General features: G+C 50.7%; 2 protein-coding genes and 1 long non-coding RNA gene across 19 annotated transcripts in view; 2 read left to right on the top strand and 1 right to left on the bottom strand.

The window, feature by feature from the left end:
• Positions 1 to 5,246, top strand: part of GARNL3 (GTPase activating Rap/RanGAP domain like 3) — a 158,797-nt gene extending 153,551 nt beyond the window's left edge. For all 14 annotated transcript variants that reach the window (XM_053561886.1, XM_053561963.1, XM_053561877.1 and 11 more), the window contains 4 exons: positions 1,241 to 1,379; positions 2,356 to 2,571; positions 4,020 to 4,146; positions 4,776 to 5,246. In XM_053561886.1, coding sequence (XP_053417861.1) covers positions 1,241 to 1,379; positions 2,356 to 2,571; positions 4,020 to 4,146; positions 4,776 to 4,953 — 660 coding nt within the window. In that variant the 3' untranslated portion in view covers positions 4,954 to 5,246. The remainder of the gene's footprint in view (positions 1 to 1,240; positions 1,380 to 2,355; positions 2,572 to 4,019; positions 4,147 to 4,775) is intronic.
• A 142-nt stretch (positions 5,247 to 5,388) lies between these two features.
• Positions 5,389 to 9,062, bottom strand: LOC128565518 (uncharacterized). Its single transcript, XR_008374273.1, has 3 exons — positions 8,984 to 9,062; positions 8,230 to 8,493; positions 5,389 to 5,706 (listed from the first exon to the last, which is right to left on the bottom strand). It is a non-coding gene; the product is annotated as an uncharacterized LOC128565518 (long non-coding RNA).
• Positions 8,873 to 18,257, top strand: SLC2A8 (solute carrier family 2 member 8). 4 transcript variants are annotated; one of them, XM_053561993.1, is made up of 10 exons: positions 8,876 to 9,103; positions 9,198 to 9,357; positions 9,620 to 9,826; positions 11,179 to 11,278; positions 13,585 to 13,781; positions 14,365 to 14,508; positions 14,643 to 14,751; positions 15,474 to 15,647; positions 16,084 to 16,229; positions 17,701 to 18,257. In XM_053561993.1, the coding sequence occupies exons 1-10, from the start codon at positions 9,048 to 9,050 to the stop codon at positions 17,836 to 17,838; spliced, it is 1,431 nt and encodes a 476-aa protein (XP_053417968.1). In that variant the 5' UTR covers positions 8,876 to 9,047; the 3' UTR covers positions 17,839 to 18,257. The 4 variants fall into 4 exon arrangements, with proteins under 4 accessions (XP_053417974.1, XP_053417968.1, XP_053417962.1 ...); XM_053561987.1 differs by having other exon boundaries at positions 9,195 to 9,357; XM_053561999.1 differs by lacking the exon at positions 16,084 to 16,229 and having other exon boundaries at positions 8,873 to 9,103; positions 9,195 to 9,357.
• The last annotated feature ends 528 nt before the right edge of the window (positions 18,258 to 18,785 follow it).

Here is an 18,785-nt window from a genome sequence, read left to right as displayed (position 1 = left end):
GGGTGGAGGGTGTGACTGCTCATTTATCCACCCTCCCTGCTGCACTGATAGTTCTGTGAGAGCAGGGCCCTGCTGTTATTTGCCAGCACTACACCAGTGGCCGGAAAGTGACCAACACCTCAGAACACATGTGTGTGTGTGCATGTATGTACATACACATGTATGTATTATATATATATATATTTGTAAATTTCACTGATATAAAAATACCTCACAATTTACAAATAATAAAATATACAATGTTCTTTATTGCAAAATCCATTAGCCAATTGGTTCTCAAAAAAATGCTTTTTTAAATTTTTGCCAAACTCTTGTATCCGTGGCCAACCTATAGTTACAATTCAACAGTGGTTTTACAGTTAGAGTTATATCTTAAGCTACTTGTTCCTTTTCCAATAAGTTTATTGCCATTAAATCTGGTATGTGATCTACTGTTGAACTATTTCTCACTCAAACAAATCATAGTCATCAAACTAAAACTTCTTTCGGCTTCTACACTAGACACACTCTACGTTTCATCTTTATTAATATTTTCTTCATCCCATTAAGTCTAGAAAATCAACAAAAAACAAATCAAGTTCTAATTGGGAGCTTTACCAATTTCCCTGGTGTAAATAGTCCCACTGCTTTCAAGCTTCTAGTGTGACGCCACTGCTTGTGTGGGAGAGGGCGATGTGCAGCCACCAAGGGACAGTGTTTCCCCTGCACAGCTGCCTTTGGTGTCAGTGACCTCAAGAGCAGTGATGATAATGCATCAAATAATTAGGAAAGGTTGGATTTTTGTATTTAGGATTTTTGTTTTTAATATAATTTATTCAAGGTTGCATAATTTAATTTTTAATAATGTATTTAACAGCCTGCTTGCAAAATTCTTGAAAATTAGCTCACATAAGTCACATCCAGCATACCCCTACTGACAGGTCTGGACAGGCCTAACTGAACCCCTACGATCCTTCCCAGTTCTAATGCTCTGGGTGTTTGAAATTCCCATGAGGAAAGCGGGCGCTGTGTTTGTGTGTGTGAATCAGCAAATATAAGGAAGCATAGAGAAAACTCAGGAAAAGCCCAACTAGCTTTCCTCTGGAAGCTGCTGCTGCCCACCCAACCCTGGCACTTGGGACTGCACTTCATGCTCCGAGGATGTCATAGCTGGACCTGGGGACCAGCAGGAGGCTTTGCAGTGATGACAGGAAGGCCTAGAATGCCAGGCAGCTTGGTAACGCTTTCTCTTTCTTTCCAGTCGGATATATACTTCACGGCTGCTGCCGCCATGCACGAGGGCTCATCTGGAGGCAGCTCCAAGGGGACCAGCACCCATAATTCTCCTCAGACACCCCCGGGCCGAGATACTCCAGTATTTCCTTCTTCCCTGGGGGAAGGTGAAGTCCAGTTTTTATTGTATTTTCAATACACTCTGATTTTTCTAGTTGTCAAATATCTACACATGATTACTGCCTAAAGAAGTTACCGTTTAAAACCATTTTAAATCTTACAATCTGAATGCACTGGTTTCATTCTTAAGGAACCTTGTGATAACAAAACAATCCCATTACTTAAGAAAATAATCCCATTATTCTCAGTGGGGAGAAGATAGTTAAAGGCTATCAAGTTTCCAACTTGAAACAGCATTATTTTTCCTTCAGGGCTATTAACAATAGTGGGATGTTATAGCTAAAAGTATACAGTCATGCAGCCTGGATGGTCCCAGCCAAGCTGAGCCGCAGCAGCCTTTGCTCTTCGCTGTGGTTACTGAATTGCTCTGAACATGGCCCTTTTTGTAACTTCTTACCACATCAGTCGTCTTTATCGCTGTTAAGATAAAGCACAAAGTTCCCCCAAGCTGAGCAGCTTTTTGCTTTTCTTGTCCATTTTTCCCACATACAGGTATAACTATTAGTGTATTTTATCTAATTTACACATGAGAATGATGTTCTTAGGAAACGCAAAGCCATCAGGCACCCTCATGTTTTTTGTTTTTTTTTTTTGAGACAGAGCCTTAAGCTGTCACCCTGGGTAGAGTACCGTGGCGTCACAGCTCACAGCAACCTCCAACTCCTGGGCTCAAGCGAGTCTCCTGCCTCCGCCTCCCAAGTAGCTGGGACTACAGGCGCCTGGCTATTTTTTGTTTGTTGTTGCAGCCATTGTTGTTTGGTGGGCCCAGGCTGGATTCGAACCTGCCAGCTCAGGTGTACGTGGCTGGCCGATCAGGCACCCTCATGTTAAATGCTCCCTGCCGGGCCTCCCCATGGGACACAAAAGTCTCCTTTTGTGCCAACTGTGTCGAGGAATAAGAAATCGTTGTTATAAATAAAAAGAACTTTTAGTACTGATGTGGTTTTCTAAATCATATTTCAGGTGAAATTCAGTCAAAAAATCTATACAAGATTCCACTCAGAAATCTCGTGGGCAGAAGCATCGAGCGACCCCTGAAGTCGCCGTTAGTCTCCAAGGTCATCACCCCGCCCACTCCCATCAGCGTGGGCCTGGCTGCCATTCCTGTCACGCATTCCCTGTCCCTGTCTCGCATGGAGATCAAAGAGATAGCAAGCAGGACGCGCAGGGAGCTGCTGGGTAACAGCGCTTGTGTTTCCACTGCTGGCATACTGACAGCTGGTTTCATCTTGGGTATCAATCGTCCTCAAAAACAATGAGTTTAAAAGGAAACTGGACCTTTTTTTTTTAAACAGAGTCTCACTATGTCACCCTAGGTAGAGTGCTGTGGCGTCACAGCTCACAGCAACCTCAAACTCTTGGGCTTACCTGTTGCTCTTGCCTTAGCCTCCCAAGTAGCTGGGACTACAGGCGCCCACCACAATGCCTGGCTATTTTTTGGTTGTAGTTGTCATTGTTGTTTGGCAGGTCCAGGCTGGATTCAAACCCACCAGCTCTGGTATATGTGGCTGGCGCCCTAGCTGCTGAGCTACAGGCACCAAGCTGGAAATTTGACCTTTAAGAAGGGATCTATGAATAAATTATAGTACATCTACACCAAGGAATGCCACGAAATGTACCCACCAACAGTGATGTTGTGGATCTGTGCTTATTGGCATGAAAAGCTGCCCAAACCATGTTAAGGGGGAAAACGAGCAGTTTATAAAAAACTATCCTTTAGAAAGTGCCAAGGGACAACAAAAAAAGCCACTGTGTCTAGTTTGATACAGTTTCCTAAATTAAAAGTTCCTCTATATGTATGATTTCCTAGAAAAGTGTCTAGAGGGATTGACATCTGCTGCTCTTAGATATTTTCTATTGATACATCAGGTATGTGCCACAGTGGAAATTGCCCATGTTTTTACAGGTGTGTGTGCGGGTCACTTATCATTTCTCCCAGCCTCTCAACAGTGGGGCCAGGGCTGCTAGTACAGATACAAGGTGTTTGTGGGGCCCTTTTTACTATGCAGAGGGGAGGCCAGACCAGAAACATAAAGCATCTGATAATTATGAAAAGACTAGACTGTTATAAAAGCTTTTGTTCCTATTTGCATAAACAAAATAAGGAAAAATGCTAAACCAATAAAAACTGGTTTGAAAACTCAGATTGGGATCTGCATGGCATAAAATTGAGCTGGCCTAAGCACCCCCTGCCCTGCAGGAAATGTTTCCAGACAACCAGAGAGGGGATCAGGCCACGGGATCTGGCAGACTTTCACATTGACTAAGTTGGTTGATTTTTACAAGGTGGTGCTTTCCACTGTTTTACCATTGTGCTTTTGAGAAAATAAACCTGAGTTGGAGAATTACAGTTACCAGTGATAGGATTTAGAAGATCTTAACTCCTCACTAGGATCTTTTGAATCTTTTAAATTTTATTTTTTGCAATACATGCATACTTTGTAATTAGGGGAAAAAGCCTTCTACCTATAAGAAAACTGATTAAAGATATACGTTCCATTATCTTTCTTCCTAACTTTGGCCCACCAATGTACCAATTCCAAACCAAAGGGAAAAAAGGACATATTCTGTCTTGATGGCAGCCCTGTTGCAATGACCCTGACTTATAATTCTTCCCTGCTATCCAGGCCTCTTAGATGAAGGTGGACCCAGGTCTGAAGGAGTGCCAAAGGCCAAACCAAAACCCCGGAAGCGGTTAGAAGAAAGCCAAGGAGGCCCCAAACCAGGGGCAGTGAGGTCAACCAGCAGTGAGAGGTAAGGAGGAGGAGAGGCCCCTGCTTGGGGTGCTAGCCCTGTAAGTCACACACTGCCCGGGAGGCACTTTCTACAGACTAATGACACCCTGGATGGGCAGGCTTCTGTAGGCCCATGAGTGTTGAATGCATAAGCTTCTTGAGAAATCAGTTTTAGTCAAACTGATGATGCAGCTGTGGAGAGTCCTGAGGAGCTGGAGAAAATGGGGGGTATGGAGAGATGGCCTGGGAGACTGGTGGGGTCAGCAGTCCAGGTCCCAAACCTTGGCTATGAGTAGGAGTTTCAGCTTCCACTTCAGGCCCTGGGCAGAAAACATTAAAGGCAGAGTGACATCATCTGGATTTGCACCTTATAAAGGTAGGTAAATAATGCCTGGCAAATACCTTCTATATGTCACACACCTGGCCTTTAATTCTCACAGTCACCCTCTAAGTCAGGGGTCACCCCAGAGCCTGAGCTAAAGATGGGAGTGGCCATTCCCGCACTACCCACCCCTACCCCAACAGTGGGAGCCAAACAGGTAGTCCAATGAGCAGGAAACTGCGAGACAAAATGGGCCCAGTTCTGTAGGGCTCCCCAGTTCTGAGGTGTTCCTGTGGCTCCTCTTACAGTGGCTTTGTCTCTTATAGGATCCCATCGGGTTCCTTGGAAAGTCCTCTGGCTTCTGAAGCTGATCCTGAGGGGTGTTACCACTCAACCAGCTCTAACCAGGACCCTGCGGCCGGCAGAGAGAGCAGCCCAGTCTCGGGCAGCAGCCCCTTTCAACTCCCAGCTTCCTCAGATGAAGACATTATTGACCTGAAGTAACAAGAGTCTGAATCTTGTTTGCCATTTTTCGTTTTCTTATGGAGGTTTATACTCTTTAAACAGTTCCCACGTCACTTCTCAACAAAATGTGGCTTTTAGGCTGTCGGTGATCTCTTGGACCAAACCTTATGCACACTCGGCCAGTTTGGGTCACTCTCCAATGTCCAGTGCCATCTTCCTTGACTTTTGTTTCTTTCTGTTCAGGAACCATCAGTCCCCTTGTAATAAAGGTGGTAGATTTCACTGAAGTTTTAGATCGAAACTTTGAATAAATCAAAAATGTTCATTCTTAATTTACTGCAACCTTCTATTTTATATATTTAGATAGAAATTTTATGAAGAAAGGCATTGCTTTTTAACTTTATTATAAATAAGTTTTCTTTCTGCACCTTTGGCCCCTGTTGCTGTTTCAGTTCACCATGATTGAAACCAGTTGTGTTCCTTCCTGCAGATGCTTGAGAAAAACTGGTTAGATCTTAGAAGCTCCTCTTTCCTCCCGTGTCTCTTAAAAAATAAGGTATTGGGCAGCGCCTGTGGCTCAGTGGGTAGGGTGCGGGTCCCATATATCCAGGGTGGCGGCTTCAAACCCGACCCCTGCCAAACTGCAACAAAAAATAGCCGGGTGTTGTGGCGGGCGCCTGTAGTCCCAGGTACTCAGGAGGCTGAGGCAGGAGAATCACCTGAGCCCAGGAGTTGGAGGTTGCTGTGAGCTGTGATGCTACGGCACTCTACCACGGGTGACATAGTGTGACTCTGTCTCAAAGAAAAGAAAGAAAAATAATAAGGTAGAGGAGCTGTCTAAAGCCTTAAGATTATTTTGCCTGGTTTTATTGTTTCTGTACAGTCACATACTTAGGAACAGTTACTCCTTGGGGTCAAAAGTATTCTCAAACACTTCCTCTTGTGTGGGTCTCCTTTGCTCTTTCCTATGAACCGACTGATTATCCTTTTTCTCATAATGTGTCTGCCTTCCCTGGCTCCCTCTGCAAGTGAACAGAAAGAAATGTGGATTGGTCTAAGTGCAAAAATAATAGTGTAATGTCAGCCACTAACCAGGGGACATCACAGGAAAGAAATCTAGTTTCACTAACATGGTTTGTTTAAAAAAAAAGAAATTGGTGTCATTATAGCTCGCTGCAGGCTTCAACTTCTGGGCTCAAGTGATCCTCCTGCCTTAGCCTTCAGAGTAGCTGAGACTATAGGCATGCACCACTGCACCTGGCTAATTTTTTGTTTTCTTTTGTAGAGACAGGGTTTTGCTCTTGCTCAGGTTGGTCTCCAACTCCTGGCCTCAAGTGATCCTCCCAGCTGAGTCTCCCAAAGTGTTAGGATTTTAGGTATGAGCCACTGTGTCCAGCCATTTATAAAAATTTTAATCTGGCCAAGCAAGGTGGCTCAGGCCTGTAATCCTAGCACTCTGAGAGGCTGAGGCAGGAGGATTACTTGAGATCATGATTTCCTGAGCAAGAGTGAGATCCCATCTCCACAAAAAGTAAAAAAACAGCTGGTATCATGGCATGTACCTGTAGCCCCAGCTAGTTAGGAGGCTGAGATAGGAGGATTACTCAAGCCCAGGAGTCTGAGGTTGTTGTGAGCTAAGATGCCACTCAACTCGGGGTGACAGACTCTGCCTCAACAACAACAAGAAAAGGCAACTGCATGAACCTGCTCATAAAAGTTTTACTCTGTGTGAAGGTAATTTACCTTTGGCTCTAGCCTAGCTGTTTCCATTTTATTATATCTCTTCTTGCCTACATCACCTATCAAAAGAAACTTTCGATTATTTACCCCCTGTTAAAGCAGCTCTGAAGAGTTTTCTGCAGGTCTTTTTAAGTACAAAGAACTGTTTCTCGGGACTTTGCAAGAGGATACAGAAATTTGGAACCTGTCTGCTTGTGGGCCTGTACATCGTAGGAAGAGCTCCTTTCTCCATCTTTTGCACAAACAGTTCAACATGATAAGCCCACACTGGAGGCTGCCTGGCTCTTTGGCAGAAGGCAAAAGGCAAAAGAGTAGCAAAGACAGTGCGTTTCAGGTGTACCCAAGTGGGGCAGTTTATGACTAAATGTGTCTGCTCATAATCTTCAGCCTTAGTGTTCCCTGTGTTTTGCTGTGCCCTTTTCAAACAGGAGAAAACATTATCAACCACCAAGTGTATCTCAACCCCACGAACAGTTTTGTGAACTATGTTTTATTGTTCCTGCTTTTTAAGTAAGGAAATTGAGTCTCAAAGGGACCAGAGATTTGAACCTTTGAGCCCTGAGTCCTTGCTTTCTGCCCTGTCTGCCTCAGGTAGCCAGGCTGAGTGCCTTGTGGCAGCTGGATCTAGCTGATGTTTTTCATGTTAAACTAATTTGTAAGCTTTTTGAGCTTTTAACTTTGTTTTCCTGTCTATTTCCCCCCTTAATTTTCTTGCTTCACAGCCTGGAATTAAAAAAACAAACAAAAACAAGGGTTGTTAGAGCATTCATCCAAATCAGCCGTATTAGAGCCACGCATGCCTAATCTGACAAGAGTCCGGGATCAAAAGAATTAATGTATAGAGGGCAAGAGGTGAACCCTACTAATCAGGTGGATGGTACTTTGCCTGTAAAAAGGAGGCAGGAGGCTGTTCTAGCAACAATTGCTTAACAAAAGCCTTGAAGTGAATTCTGCACACTCAAGGAGAGTGACCACCAGCCACAGGGCAGGAGGTTTGCCTGGGTCAGTGAGTGGGTTGTCTGGCAGCAGCTGGACTCACTGGAGTATCCTGCCTACATAAGCCTTTCCCAGTACGCCACTGTCTGCATTACAAAGCCATCTAACTGCAGCACTTTGCCCATGGAACTTAAGGCATTCATCCACTCTGCAAACACCCAAGTACCTACTGCTGTCCAGGAGAACTCATGTCCACTGGGGAAGCAGAGAAGAAAACAGGTGCTTACAAAGCAGTGATAAGTGCAGTGGTAAGAACTTAGATAATAACTCAAACACAAGATGCTGTGCCAGCACAGAAGGGCAGTTGCCTAAGCCTGTAAAAATAGTCTTGTGGTCAAGATTGAAAAAAGTTGGTTGCTGGAACAATCAGGTGACTGCAATAGGTCAAACAACTATCACAGTTACATTTGAGTACTTCCCATTCTGTTTTTTTTTTTTTAATTAAATCATAGCTTGTACATTAATGCAATTATGGGTATTCTGTCTTTTCAATACACCACTCTGCTCAAAGTCTTCTGGAAGATAATTATCATCCTCACTTAGAGATGAGGAAACAGGGCCAGAGGCCAAACCTCTTACTCTCATATCCCTGGTTCTTTCCAGAATTACCTCAGCACCCTACCACAGAAGCACAGAGGTAGGATGCGGCGGGCGACAGCACGGGCCAGTCTTGGGTGTCCGAGAAGAAAGGTAGTACAGGATTGTCTGCTAGGAGACCTTCGTCCTGAGGTTCTCAGGCAGCAGAGCTGGGCCAGGGAGAGAGGTCAGGCGCCTACAACAAAGGTCCCCGTGCAGGTCCCCGTGCAGCAGCGGTTAACGCCGAGCAAGACTTGCAGCCCGGACCTGGGAAGACAGGCGCCGCGGCTCGGGGTTGTTGAGGGTAGGGATTCCGGGACCGTGTCCCATGTGCTCCGCCTTGGCCCAGCTCCTACCCTCATTGATTGAAGCTAGATTGAGAGGCGACCCTAGGCAAAAAAAAAAAAAAAAAAAAACAAAAACGCTTTCTACCCTCATTGGCCAGTTCAGTTCTGAAGCTGCCTTCTGGCCCCGCCTACGAACTCGCACCACACTCCAATTGGATGGTTGAGCAAGGCACAAACTCCACCCCATCTCTACCGCCGGCCGCTTGGTGCTAAGGGCGGTTCCAGCGCGCCGAGCCAACTGGCTCTGTGCTTCCATTGGTTCGCCACGATGTAAGGGCGGGAACTGGGGGGCGATCGCTAGTCCCGCTTTACTCTCCCATTGGCTGTTCCTACCACCGCTGTTCCAATCCCACCCCAGGGCCGCCCCCACCGCCCATTGGCCCACACAGCTGTGCGAGGCCTTCACTGACCGCACTCTCTGGACCCCCGGCGGTTCGGGCGTCGGAGTTGGTCAAGTAGGCGTTGGCCGCGGACATGACGCCTGAGGACCAAGAAGAGGCCCAGCCGCTCCTGGGGCCGCCTGGCGGCAGGTGAGCGGCAGGGGCCCCAGGCCAGGGACTCGGCCTCACCCTCTCGCACCGTTCCTGTGGGCATCACTCACCCACGGTCCTGTCCCCGCAGCAGCCCCCGCGGCCGCCGCGTCTTCCTCGCCGCCTTCGCCGCCGCCCTTGGCCCGCTCAGCTTCGGCTTCGCGCTCGGCTACAGCTCCCCGGCCATTCCGAGCCTGCAGCGCGCCGCGCCCCCGGCCCCGCGCCTCAACGACAGCGCCGCCTCCTGGTTCGGGGTGAGGCCCCGGGATCTCCCCTGCTAGGCTTAGGACCCCTGCGCCCATTCCTCGGACGAGCACCGCAGCCCTCAGCCTCGCGCCTGTTGGTACAGAGGGCCGAGACCCTCGGCCGTGCTCGCCCGGTCTCCCTGCCGAGGATAGCCCCCTTTCCAGCCTGGGACTTTGGTCCCTGTCGCTCTGAGGACGCGGGCGGTGGGTGGTGGAGAGGTGGGCTGCGGCCCCAGGCTCCGCTCCTCAGCCCGCGGTCGCCCCGCCCCAGGCCATCGTGACCCTGGGCGCCGCGGCTGGGGGCGTGCTAGGCGGCTGGCTCGTGGACCGCGCCGGACGCAAACTGAGTCTCCTGCTCTGCACCGTGCCTTTCGTGGTCGGTTTTGCCGTCATCACCGCGGCCCAGGATGTGTGGATGCTGCTGGGGGGCCGCCTCCTCACCGGACTGGCCTGCGGCATCGCCTCGCTAGTGGCTCCGGTGAGTAGCCCTGCGTCTCGCGGCTTGAGACCAAGGAGGAGTCGGACAGACCTGGGGGCGTGGCTCTCCCCGCTGGGCCTCCTGGGCACGGGTGCCCAGTACCTGCTGTATCTCCCCAACCCCCACGTCGGACCCTGGAAGGCGCCTCCGTTGTTATCTCCATCTTACAGATGAAACTGTTGTAGAAACCTGAAGTCCTTTGCTCAGGCAGGGTCCGCAGCTAGTCAGCCGTGAAGCTGTGGCTGAAACCCAGGATTATCCCCATGAACTGTGCCTCTCAAACATGGTGGCACTGTGGATGACCACAACAGGAGCCTCACATTATGGCTTTAATTCCCATCTCCAGATCACACACTATAGTTAGCAGGAAAATCCTGTTCTGGTTTGTCCTGGGGGCAAAGGCTACTCACAGGCTTCTCCCTCAGCTTCTCCTGACCCAACCTGCTTGCTGGGAGCCCCACACACTGGGGCCAAATCGACTTTCCACTCGTCTCCACAGACTATCTCAGTGGCCTCAGTTTCCTTCGCTACAAAGTGGGGATTATGGTGTTACTTCACAAGGTGGTGGTGTGGATTCAGTGATACTTGCCACATACAGCCTATGGGATGCCTCTTGGAAGCTGGGTGATTGGTGAACACTGGGCTTGGGCCACCAGCTCCTCCCTCCCACCTCAGTGTGGTGGGGGTTGAAGGCAGCAGCTCAGAGCCCTCTCTCCTTGGGTTTCCTTTTGGCCTTCCCACTCATTCCACTCTTATTGCCAAGCAGCGGCAGCTGGGTCCAGAGAGGGTGAGGAAGAAACTGGGGATTTCGGTTTGGAGCCTTTTACTGGGCCCCTATCTTAGTCATGGACATATGGCGTAGAATAACCTAGAAATGTAAGGCCCTAGTGACTCCTGGGCCCGGGAGGGAACAGTGGCAGCCACTGGTAGCAAGCAAAGCAAGTTCCTGCTTCTCACTCCCAGGGCACTGCGCAGAATGTGGTCTCTGGGCCAGCAGAGTGGGTGCTACCTGGAGCTTGTTAGCAAAGCAGACTCGTGGACCCCAGACCTCCTACATTAGAATCTGCATTTTATCAAGGGTGGTTTATGCACGTTACATGAAAGTTTAAGAACTCTGTTCCTTCCTCCTCTTATCCTCACACACACTAGCCACCCACTACCCTTAATCCCTTTGAAACACCTGCCACAGATCATTTGGTGGTGTGGGGGGAGGACATAGGGGCCGTTCAATTAGAGAGATACAGGGCCTGAAGCAGCCCCCATCAGGACTCTCCTCAGCTCTGAATGGCTGAGGCTTTTTGGTTTTAAGAACTTACAGACCCCAAATAAAGTCTCATCTTAATTGCCGGCAGGTCTATATCTCTGAAATTGCCTACCCAGCAGTCCGGGGGATGCTGGGCTCCTGTGTGCAGCTGATGGTCGTCATAGGCATCCTCCTGGCCTACCTGACAGGTATAGTTGTCATTTTCTCTTTTGATTTGTTTTTGGCCGTTTTGTGGATATAGAAGCTGAGTTTCGGCAAGGTCAAGGGATTAGCCAGAGGCCACACAACCAGTGCTAAAGGTGCCAATATTCAGACCGCCTCCCTGGGACCTTCAGATACTTGGGACTTGAGACGAAGTCCTAGAGAAGGAGATGTCCTCAACTTCCCAGAAGCCCACTCCAGGGGTGTGGGAAGGGCTAACTGGTTAGCTCAGTACCTTACTGTGTAGTGGACTGGAAAACATGTTAAATGAAGTAAGCCAAGCACAGAAAAACAAATTTCACATATTCTTACTCATGTGTGGGAGCTAAAGATTGATATTATGCAAGTAGTAAATAGACTGGTGGCTACCAGAGCCTGGGAAGGGTGGGCCCTGTGGAAGTCTTCAGCCCTGGAGCTGGAGGGGCTGTGTCTCCCTCAGAACGTCAGTGCCAGATTCACCATGTCCGCAAGGTACAGCCTGAAGGTGGCCAGAGCTGAGGCCCACACTGAGAAGCTTCCAGAGGCAGATGTGCTCTCCTTTAGAAGAAGACCACGTTCCAATCTGATGGTCTTCGGTTTGAGGACAACTTCTGCTATTTGCTATGTAATCTTAGCCAAGTCCCACTGTCCCAGAGAGCCTCAGTTTGTGTGGAGAGTTTAAATGGAGAGTTTAAATGGAGACAACCCTTCTCTTGAGAAAGTGGCCAGCACTCAGTGGGGAGAGACACATCTGGGGAGGGCTACCGCACCCCTGGTAAACATGCAGATCCGCATTGTCCTCTTGCAACCACCCATTCTGTGAAGGCTGCCCCTGCCCTCTTTCCCAGGAGCCTTCCCTCCCTACCGCTTTGAGGCCTGTGCCTGAGATGGCCAGCAGGGCAAGAGCTTCTGTGGCCACTCAGCCCGAGGGCAGCCAAGCAGGTCCCTAGGTCCTGCGTGGGGCTCCCAGTCCCCTCTGTGCAGCCAGCCCTCAGGCCTCAGCTCTCACCCTACGCAGCTGTGGCCCACCTTGCCAGCCCTGCCTGCTCCCCCTCCCTTGCTGGCAGTGCTCACCAGAGGCTGCTCCAGCGCACTTCCCCCAGACCCCAGATCCTCCCAGACTAGAACCTCATGCTCCCAGTGGGCCTAGGCAGGAGGGCACAGCAGCACCAGGAGGCCCACTGGGCTCCCCTGCTCCCAAGCCATACTGCCCATGTATAATGCACATTGTTACTTTTCCATCAAAAATGTTAGCCAAAAAGGGCACATTATACACAGCAAAATATAATATTTGTTGCTTCTGCCTTTCATTGATCAGTTCCTGTGAGTTTTGATACACCAGAGCAGGGGGTGCATCAAAACTCTTGACTCCACAAAGTGACACAGTGATGACACATTAGCTTCACATTGGAGCAATAACACTCCACCAGCTAGGCTTTATGGAACAGTTACAATCTATCTGTGCCCCTCAAGACAGGAAAAACAAGTACTTCATAGCTATCACAGAGGTGTTTTTCTACACAAATGGGATAGGTAAGCTTTTGGCTTAGGGAAAATTAAAAATTTAAAGAGTCTGTGCTCTAAACTCATTTATTCCTGGGTGCCTTACTCTGAGAACCCTTTGAATTTCCTTATTTTTGAGATGGGGTCTCGCTATGTCACTCAGGCTGGTCTAGAACTCCTGGTCTTAAGAGAGCCTCCCACCTCAGCCTCTTGAGCAGGAGGGACTACAGCCAGGCACCTTTGACTTTTCATAAGGCTAGATAATTCTGCATTTGTGATGGTCTTCATACATGATCAAGATGACAAAATCCTATCATCTGCTTAATTTGATTTGTACTTTGGATAATACATTCAAATGATTCAGCACACCAGAATGGGAAGCATGTCCAGTGAAAAGCTTCCCCATCTCTGTCCCCTTCCTGTCTGGAGGAGCCAGCATTGCCTATTTCTTCCAAGCCTTCCAGAAAGTCTGTGCATATGTGAAGAACTTACGTCTTCACCCTCCCTATTACACGAAAAGTGCTATAGCATCTACAGCAAGCTTCTCACTCTGTTTCATGGCTGCACATGTTTCCTGGAACAGATACAGCATGGTGATGCGTGTATTGATGCACAGCTGGTGTGGCTGACCCGTGCCATCAACCTTCATGAACAATAATAATAATGACAATATCAATAAAAAATGTGAAAGTAGCTATGCAGAGGTAGTGAGGTCCCCACTTTTGGAGCTGAGTCCCTAGGGTTGGCAGGAGGGGAAGCAGGTGCTGCCTGGGATGGTCCAGGTTGGCTCTGACACCTGCCTCCCAACCAGGTTGGGTCCTGGAGTGGCGCTGGCTGGCCGTGCTGGGCTGTGTGCCCCCCTCCCTCATGTTGCTGCTCATGTGCTGGATGCCAGAGACCCCCCGCTTCCTGCTGACACAGCATAGACACCAGGAGGCCATGGCTGCCCTGCAGTTTCTGTGGGGCTCTGAGCAGAGCTGGGCAGAACCCTCCATTGGGGAGCATCAGGTGAGAGGCTGGGAGTCAGGGGCTAGCCTTGGAGGTCACCAGAAAAGCCTGAGCCTTGATCTCACTATCTCCAGAAGAGAATGACCAGCCTGGTCTGGGGAAAGGCAGGTGCAAAGGACTTGGATTTAGCTGGGAACTGCAGGGTGGGGAGAAGGTGAAATCCATGTTTAAGAGTCAGACAGTGGTGAACCACCCTCTCTGCTCCCTACCAGTGGTGTGACCTTCCCATCTGGGAGCCTGGGTTTCCTTATCTTTGAGATAGGAGTCTTAGCATGTGCCTTGTGGTGGCAGGAAGGACTTGGTGAGGAGGCTGTGGGAGGTGCACAGCTCAGGGCCAGGCCTGAGGTGAGCACTGGATATGCTGGAGGTGGTTGGGCACCTGGGCCAGCTTGCTCTTTGCCCAGGACTTCTCTCCATGGCTCCCCCAGCTAGACGGTAAGAGCTGTGGGGAGGTTGCAGTGACTTGTTTGAAGTGCTGAGGCCACAGGAGGGGCTGGGACAAGCCTTGGGACAGTGGGCCAAAGAGGGTGCCCCTCAGGGGAGGGGAAGGAGACACCCTGACAGCCGGTCTCTGTCATCCCAGGGGTTTCACCTGGCCCTGCTGGTCCAGCCTGGCATCTACAAGCCCTTCGTCATCGGCATCTCACTGATGGCTTTCCAGCAGCTGTCGGGGGTCAATGCTGTCATGTTCTATGCAGAGACCATCTTTGAAGAAGCCAAGTTCAAGGTAAAGCTGTCTCTGTCTGGCCTGCCTCATCCAGCTGTCCCACTTGTCACCCAGCACAGGACTGGAGAGGGAGGGACCAGCCCATCCCTTTGTCTGGTTTACCCAACCAGCTTCATCTGCCCTGTCCCCCTTAGGACAGCAGCCTGGCCTCAGTCGTCGTAGGTGTCATCCAGGTGCTATTCACAGCTGTGGCTGCCCTCATCATGGACAGAGCAGGACGGAGGCTGCTCTTGGTCTTGTCAGGTGAGGGCTCAACCCTGTGTAAGTGGAGTGCCTGGCCAGGCTCCCCACCACAGAGGAGGCCACCATGCTGTGGGAGAAAGACAGCTGAGCATTCATGAGGACAAATATGGACTGACAAGGCCATGATTTGACAGCTCTTCACTCAGCATTCCCTGCAGGCCAGGCCTGTGCTCACGCCATCACTGCATCATGCCTCTGCAGTAAACCCACAGGAAGATGCCATGATGGGGAAACCGAGGGCCAGGGAGGTGAAGTGACTCAAGCTTGTGGTCCTTGTAGGCAAGTGATTTTACCTTTCTGAGCCTCAGTGTTCCCGACTGTGAAATGGTGATAGTGACCATTCCTCCCTCAGTGCTGTTGTCAGGACTGGGAGATGATCCACATGAGGCCCTCTGCATGAGCCACAGCTTGTGGACACTTGGTACCCACCAGCCACTGGGAAGATGGCGCTGGGGCTGGAAGCCAGTTGTTGCTGCCACACTGGCTCTACTCCTGCTTCCTCGGGCCAGGCAGGGGCTACTCTGGGAACTTGCTGGAGTTCGTGGAGGTCTGAGATCCATGGTGGGGTAGCTATTGCCCAGTCAGGGCTCCTGGGAGCTGACTGCTCTCAGGGAACTGGGCCTGCCCCTCTGAGGTGTCTAGGCCACCACACTGCTGTGGCCACACTGCACCCTGGGCCGCTCCCCAGAGCACCCTGCCCACAACCACCCTCCCACCTGCAGGAATGGTCATGGTGTTTAGCACGAGTGCCTTTGGCGCCTACTTCAAGCTGACCCAGGATGGCCCCAGCAACTCTTCGCATGTGGCCTTTTTGGCACCTGTCTCCACGGAGCCCATTGACACCAGTGTGGGGCTGGCCTGGTTGGCTGTGGGCAGCATGTGCCTCTTCATTGCTGGTGAGAAGGGGCCTGAGGGAGGATGGGTGAGGGCACGGTCCCTGGCAGCCCCTGGCTCAGCTCCTCCAGCTTCCTGTAGCTCTCAGCAAGTCCAGTCTTGCCAGGCCTCACCCCTCTATCCCCTAGATCTCAACATCTGTGTTTATAGCTCTGACCTTGTGCCAGACGCTGAACTAAGCCCTTCTGTGTCCTTTTCACTTAATCTGCACAATAGCCCTCTGAGCAGGCCCGTCATTACTCCATCTTAGATGAAGCCTGTGCCTAGGAAGGAGGAGGGTAGCCCAAGGCCTCACAGCAGAAGGCACAGAGCTGGCAGGACCAGGCTGGGACCCAGGGCCCCTTAGCCCCACAGGCTGGGAAGCTGAGTCTCCGTGTCCCTGTGGCAAGCCAAGGAGCCTGGCCACCATGGGTTCTGACACCTGTCCTGCTCCTGCAGGCTTCGCTATAGGCTGGGGGCCCATCCCCTGGCTCCTCATGTCAGAGATCTTCCCTCTGCACATCAAGGGTGTGGCTACAGGCGTCTGTGTCCTCACCAACTGGCTCATGGCCTTTCTCGTGACAAAAGAGTTCAGTAGCATCATGGTGAGTCCAGGGCCTGTGGCCTTCCCCCTCGTTCAGTCAGCAGAGAAGCAGTTTTTGAAACTCCTTTCATTGCAGATACTCAGTCAGCAGCCTTACATGTAGGCCAGGGCCCTGCCACACCTGGGAAGGCTGCTGTCTTGGTTAGGGGTGGGGGCAGGTGGGGAACCCAGGCTGTGACCCCGCAAGGTTCTTCAAGTCTGTCTTGGTGGGAGGACAGCTTGGCTGGCCTCTTTCCCATTAATGAATATTACACGTGCACATGCACCCTGAGGTCTGTGTGGGAAGAGTCACTAAGAGTGGGCTCCAGCCACACCTTGGCCACTTACTTCCCTGTGTGTGACCTTGAGTATGACACTCACTATCTGTGTATCATCTTCCAAGAGGGGAGTAACTGCACCTTGCCCTGGGTTGATGGAAGCATCAATTTAGTTCATCGTTTTGCTGACTTCTCAAGGATGGACCGGCACAGATAGGATTTCTGTCTGGAGCTTCCCAGCCAACAGACAGTTCTGGGGCAGATGATCAAGTCATTTTTCCAGTCATTTGTTCCCTCCAGGTCTCCTGGAACCTGCCATGTTCAAGCCTGTTCTAGGCGTCAATGACAGCAGTAGATGAAATAGGCAGGGTCTCCTTTACAATGAGGGCTGGGAAGGCAGGGGAGAGAAAACACCCTGGGGGGCTGGGTGGGCACAGCGGTGGGGGAGGCATGTTGGTGAGCCTGGGACCCACAGGGCTGCCCTAGGGAGCATATTGGGAGGGCTGGGGCAGAGGCTGGGTGATAAAGAGTGCTCTTTGGGATTGGGAGGGGATAGACACTAAAGGAGGGGAGGAAAAGAAGCCACAAAGGAAGTGACAAAGGACCTAACAGTAACTTGGGGGAACAATGTCAAAGAGGCCAAGAGAAGGCCTTCGATGAGAGAGGGTCACCAGATCCCAGAGGATGAGGAGCTAAGGAGGAAGGCACCTGGGAGGTCACAGTGGAGGTTCTGGGGGAGACAGGCTCTAACTGAAGGGGACTCCAGTGGGCCCCAGGTGTCCCCATGTGACCCCCTGTGCTCTCCCTGCTGACGGCTCAGCCATTCCCACTGCACCCCGGGGAGGGAATCCACTGGGCTCAGCAGCCTCAGGGCAGGGCCACAGCTAAGTGTGGACAGTACATCTGGGGTCCCTGGAGGCGGACCCAAGAGAGGGAGCCCAGCTGTTACTTGCTAGTGTGTCTCTGCCCCGTGGGGCTATGAGCTTCAGTTTCCCTAGCCACATAACATGAATACCTTGGACAGTGCTCAGCCAGGCAGCCAACTGTGTGCCCGACTGTCCACTTCCCAGAGCTGGGTGGACACACAATAGTCATGGCCATAGGCAGGGCAGACTGGGGTCAGGATACCACCTAGTGACAAGGGCTTCCTCAGCTGTGATCACGGTGGGAGCCTCTCAACCTGCTGCCGTATCTGGGACCTTCCCTCTCTTGCAGGTGGTCCTCAGGCCCTATGGAGCCTTCTGGCTCACCTCTGCCTTCTGCATCTTCGGTGTCCTTTTCAGCTTGTTTTGTGTCCCTGAAACCAAAGGAAAGACTTTGGAACAAATCACAGCCCATTTTGAGGGGCGATGACAAAGCTGGGCCATTTGGAGGGAATGGAGCCAGCCTGTGACTCTGCACTGGGCCCACGCCTGGGGCCCCTGCCCAGGGAGCAGGGATTCAATACCACATCCCCTCGGAGCCTTGGCCTCCTGTCTCCTTCTCTGTAGCCCACGATCCAGGCCACAAGGTTCGCCAGCCCTCAGGTCCAGTCCCTGCTGCTACTCTGCAGACCAGGGGACATCTCAGGAGCTCTGCAGTCCTGTGACCGGCCTTCCACATGCTGCCTCCTTCATGATACTGAAGCACCAAAAAAGGAGCAGGAGCTCCTTGCCTTTTCCCTCTCTGGCAGGACATGCTTTTGGAGGTGGAGTGCTGGGCACCTGTTTGCGCCTGTCTGGTGGCTGATTATCAGAAAGGAACTTTGCCAAATAAATATTTCAGAAAATTGGGTTATTGTTCTTGGGCTTTTTGTGTGAACCCAGTTTGAGAAGGGTGTATCCCCATCACTCCCATAAACTGGGCACTCCTGGGCACTGCCAGGATACCCTGGGAATTTACATGCTCAGGGGCAGCCATGCCCACCCTTGGCATGCAGAGGTCATTTCTGGCTCTTTCCTTGGCCTCAGTTCCCTAGGTCATTAGCCATCAAATCTTGTTGAGTTTCCCCCCTAAAAAGACTCTTTAATGGAGCATAAAGTCTTTTACAAATTACTTTTATTCATGAAGTAATGTTTATTATAGAAAAATTAGAAAACAGCTTTAGCATAATTATTTTTTATAGCTGTTGACAGTCCACTAGATATCTTACAAATATTAACTCATTTGAGGGGGGAGGATGTATAGCAGAAGGAGAAAAGGCAGGAGGCAAGACCTCCCCTAATGTGCACACTGTGAGGCTGTATAACACGCCCCCTGGGTGAGGGGCTCTTCTACAAATGGAACTTTACCCTGCAAGTGAGAACAATGTAACCTAAATA

The sequence above is a fragment of the Nycticebus coucang genome, chromosome 2 (genome assembly GCF_027406575.1).
Source record: "Nycticebus coucang isolate mNycCou1 chromosome 2, mNycCou1.pri, whole genome shotgun sequence".
Lineage (NCBI taxonomy): Eukaryota > Metazoa > Chordata > Mammalia > Primates > Lorisidae > Nycticebus > Nycticebus coucang.
The sequence above is the reverse complement of the archived record's forward strand: the minus strand, read 5'-3'. Positions and strand labels throughout refer to the sequence as shown.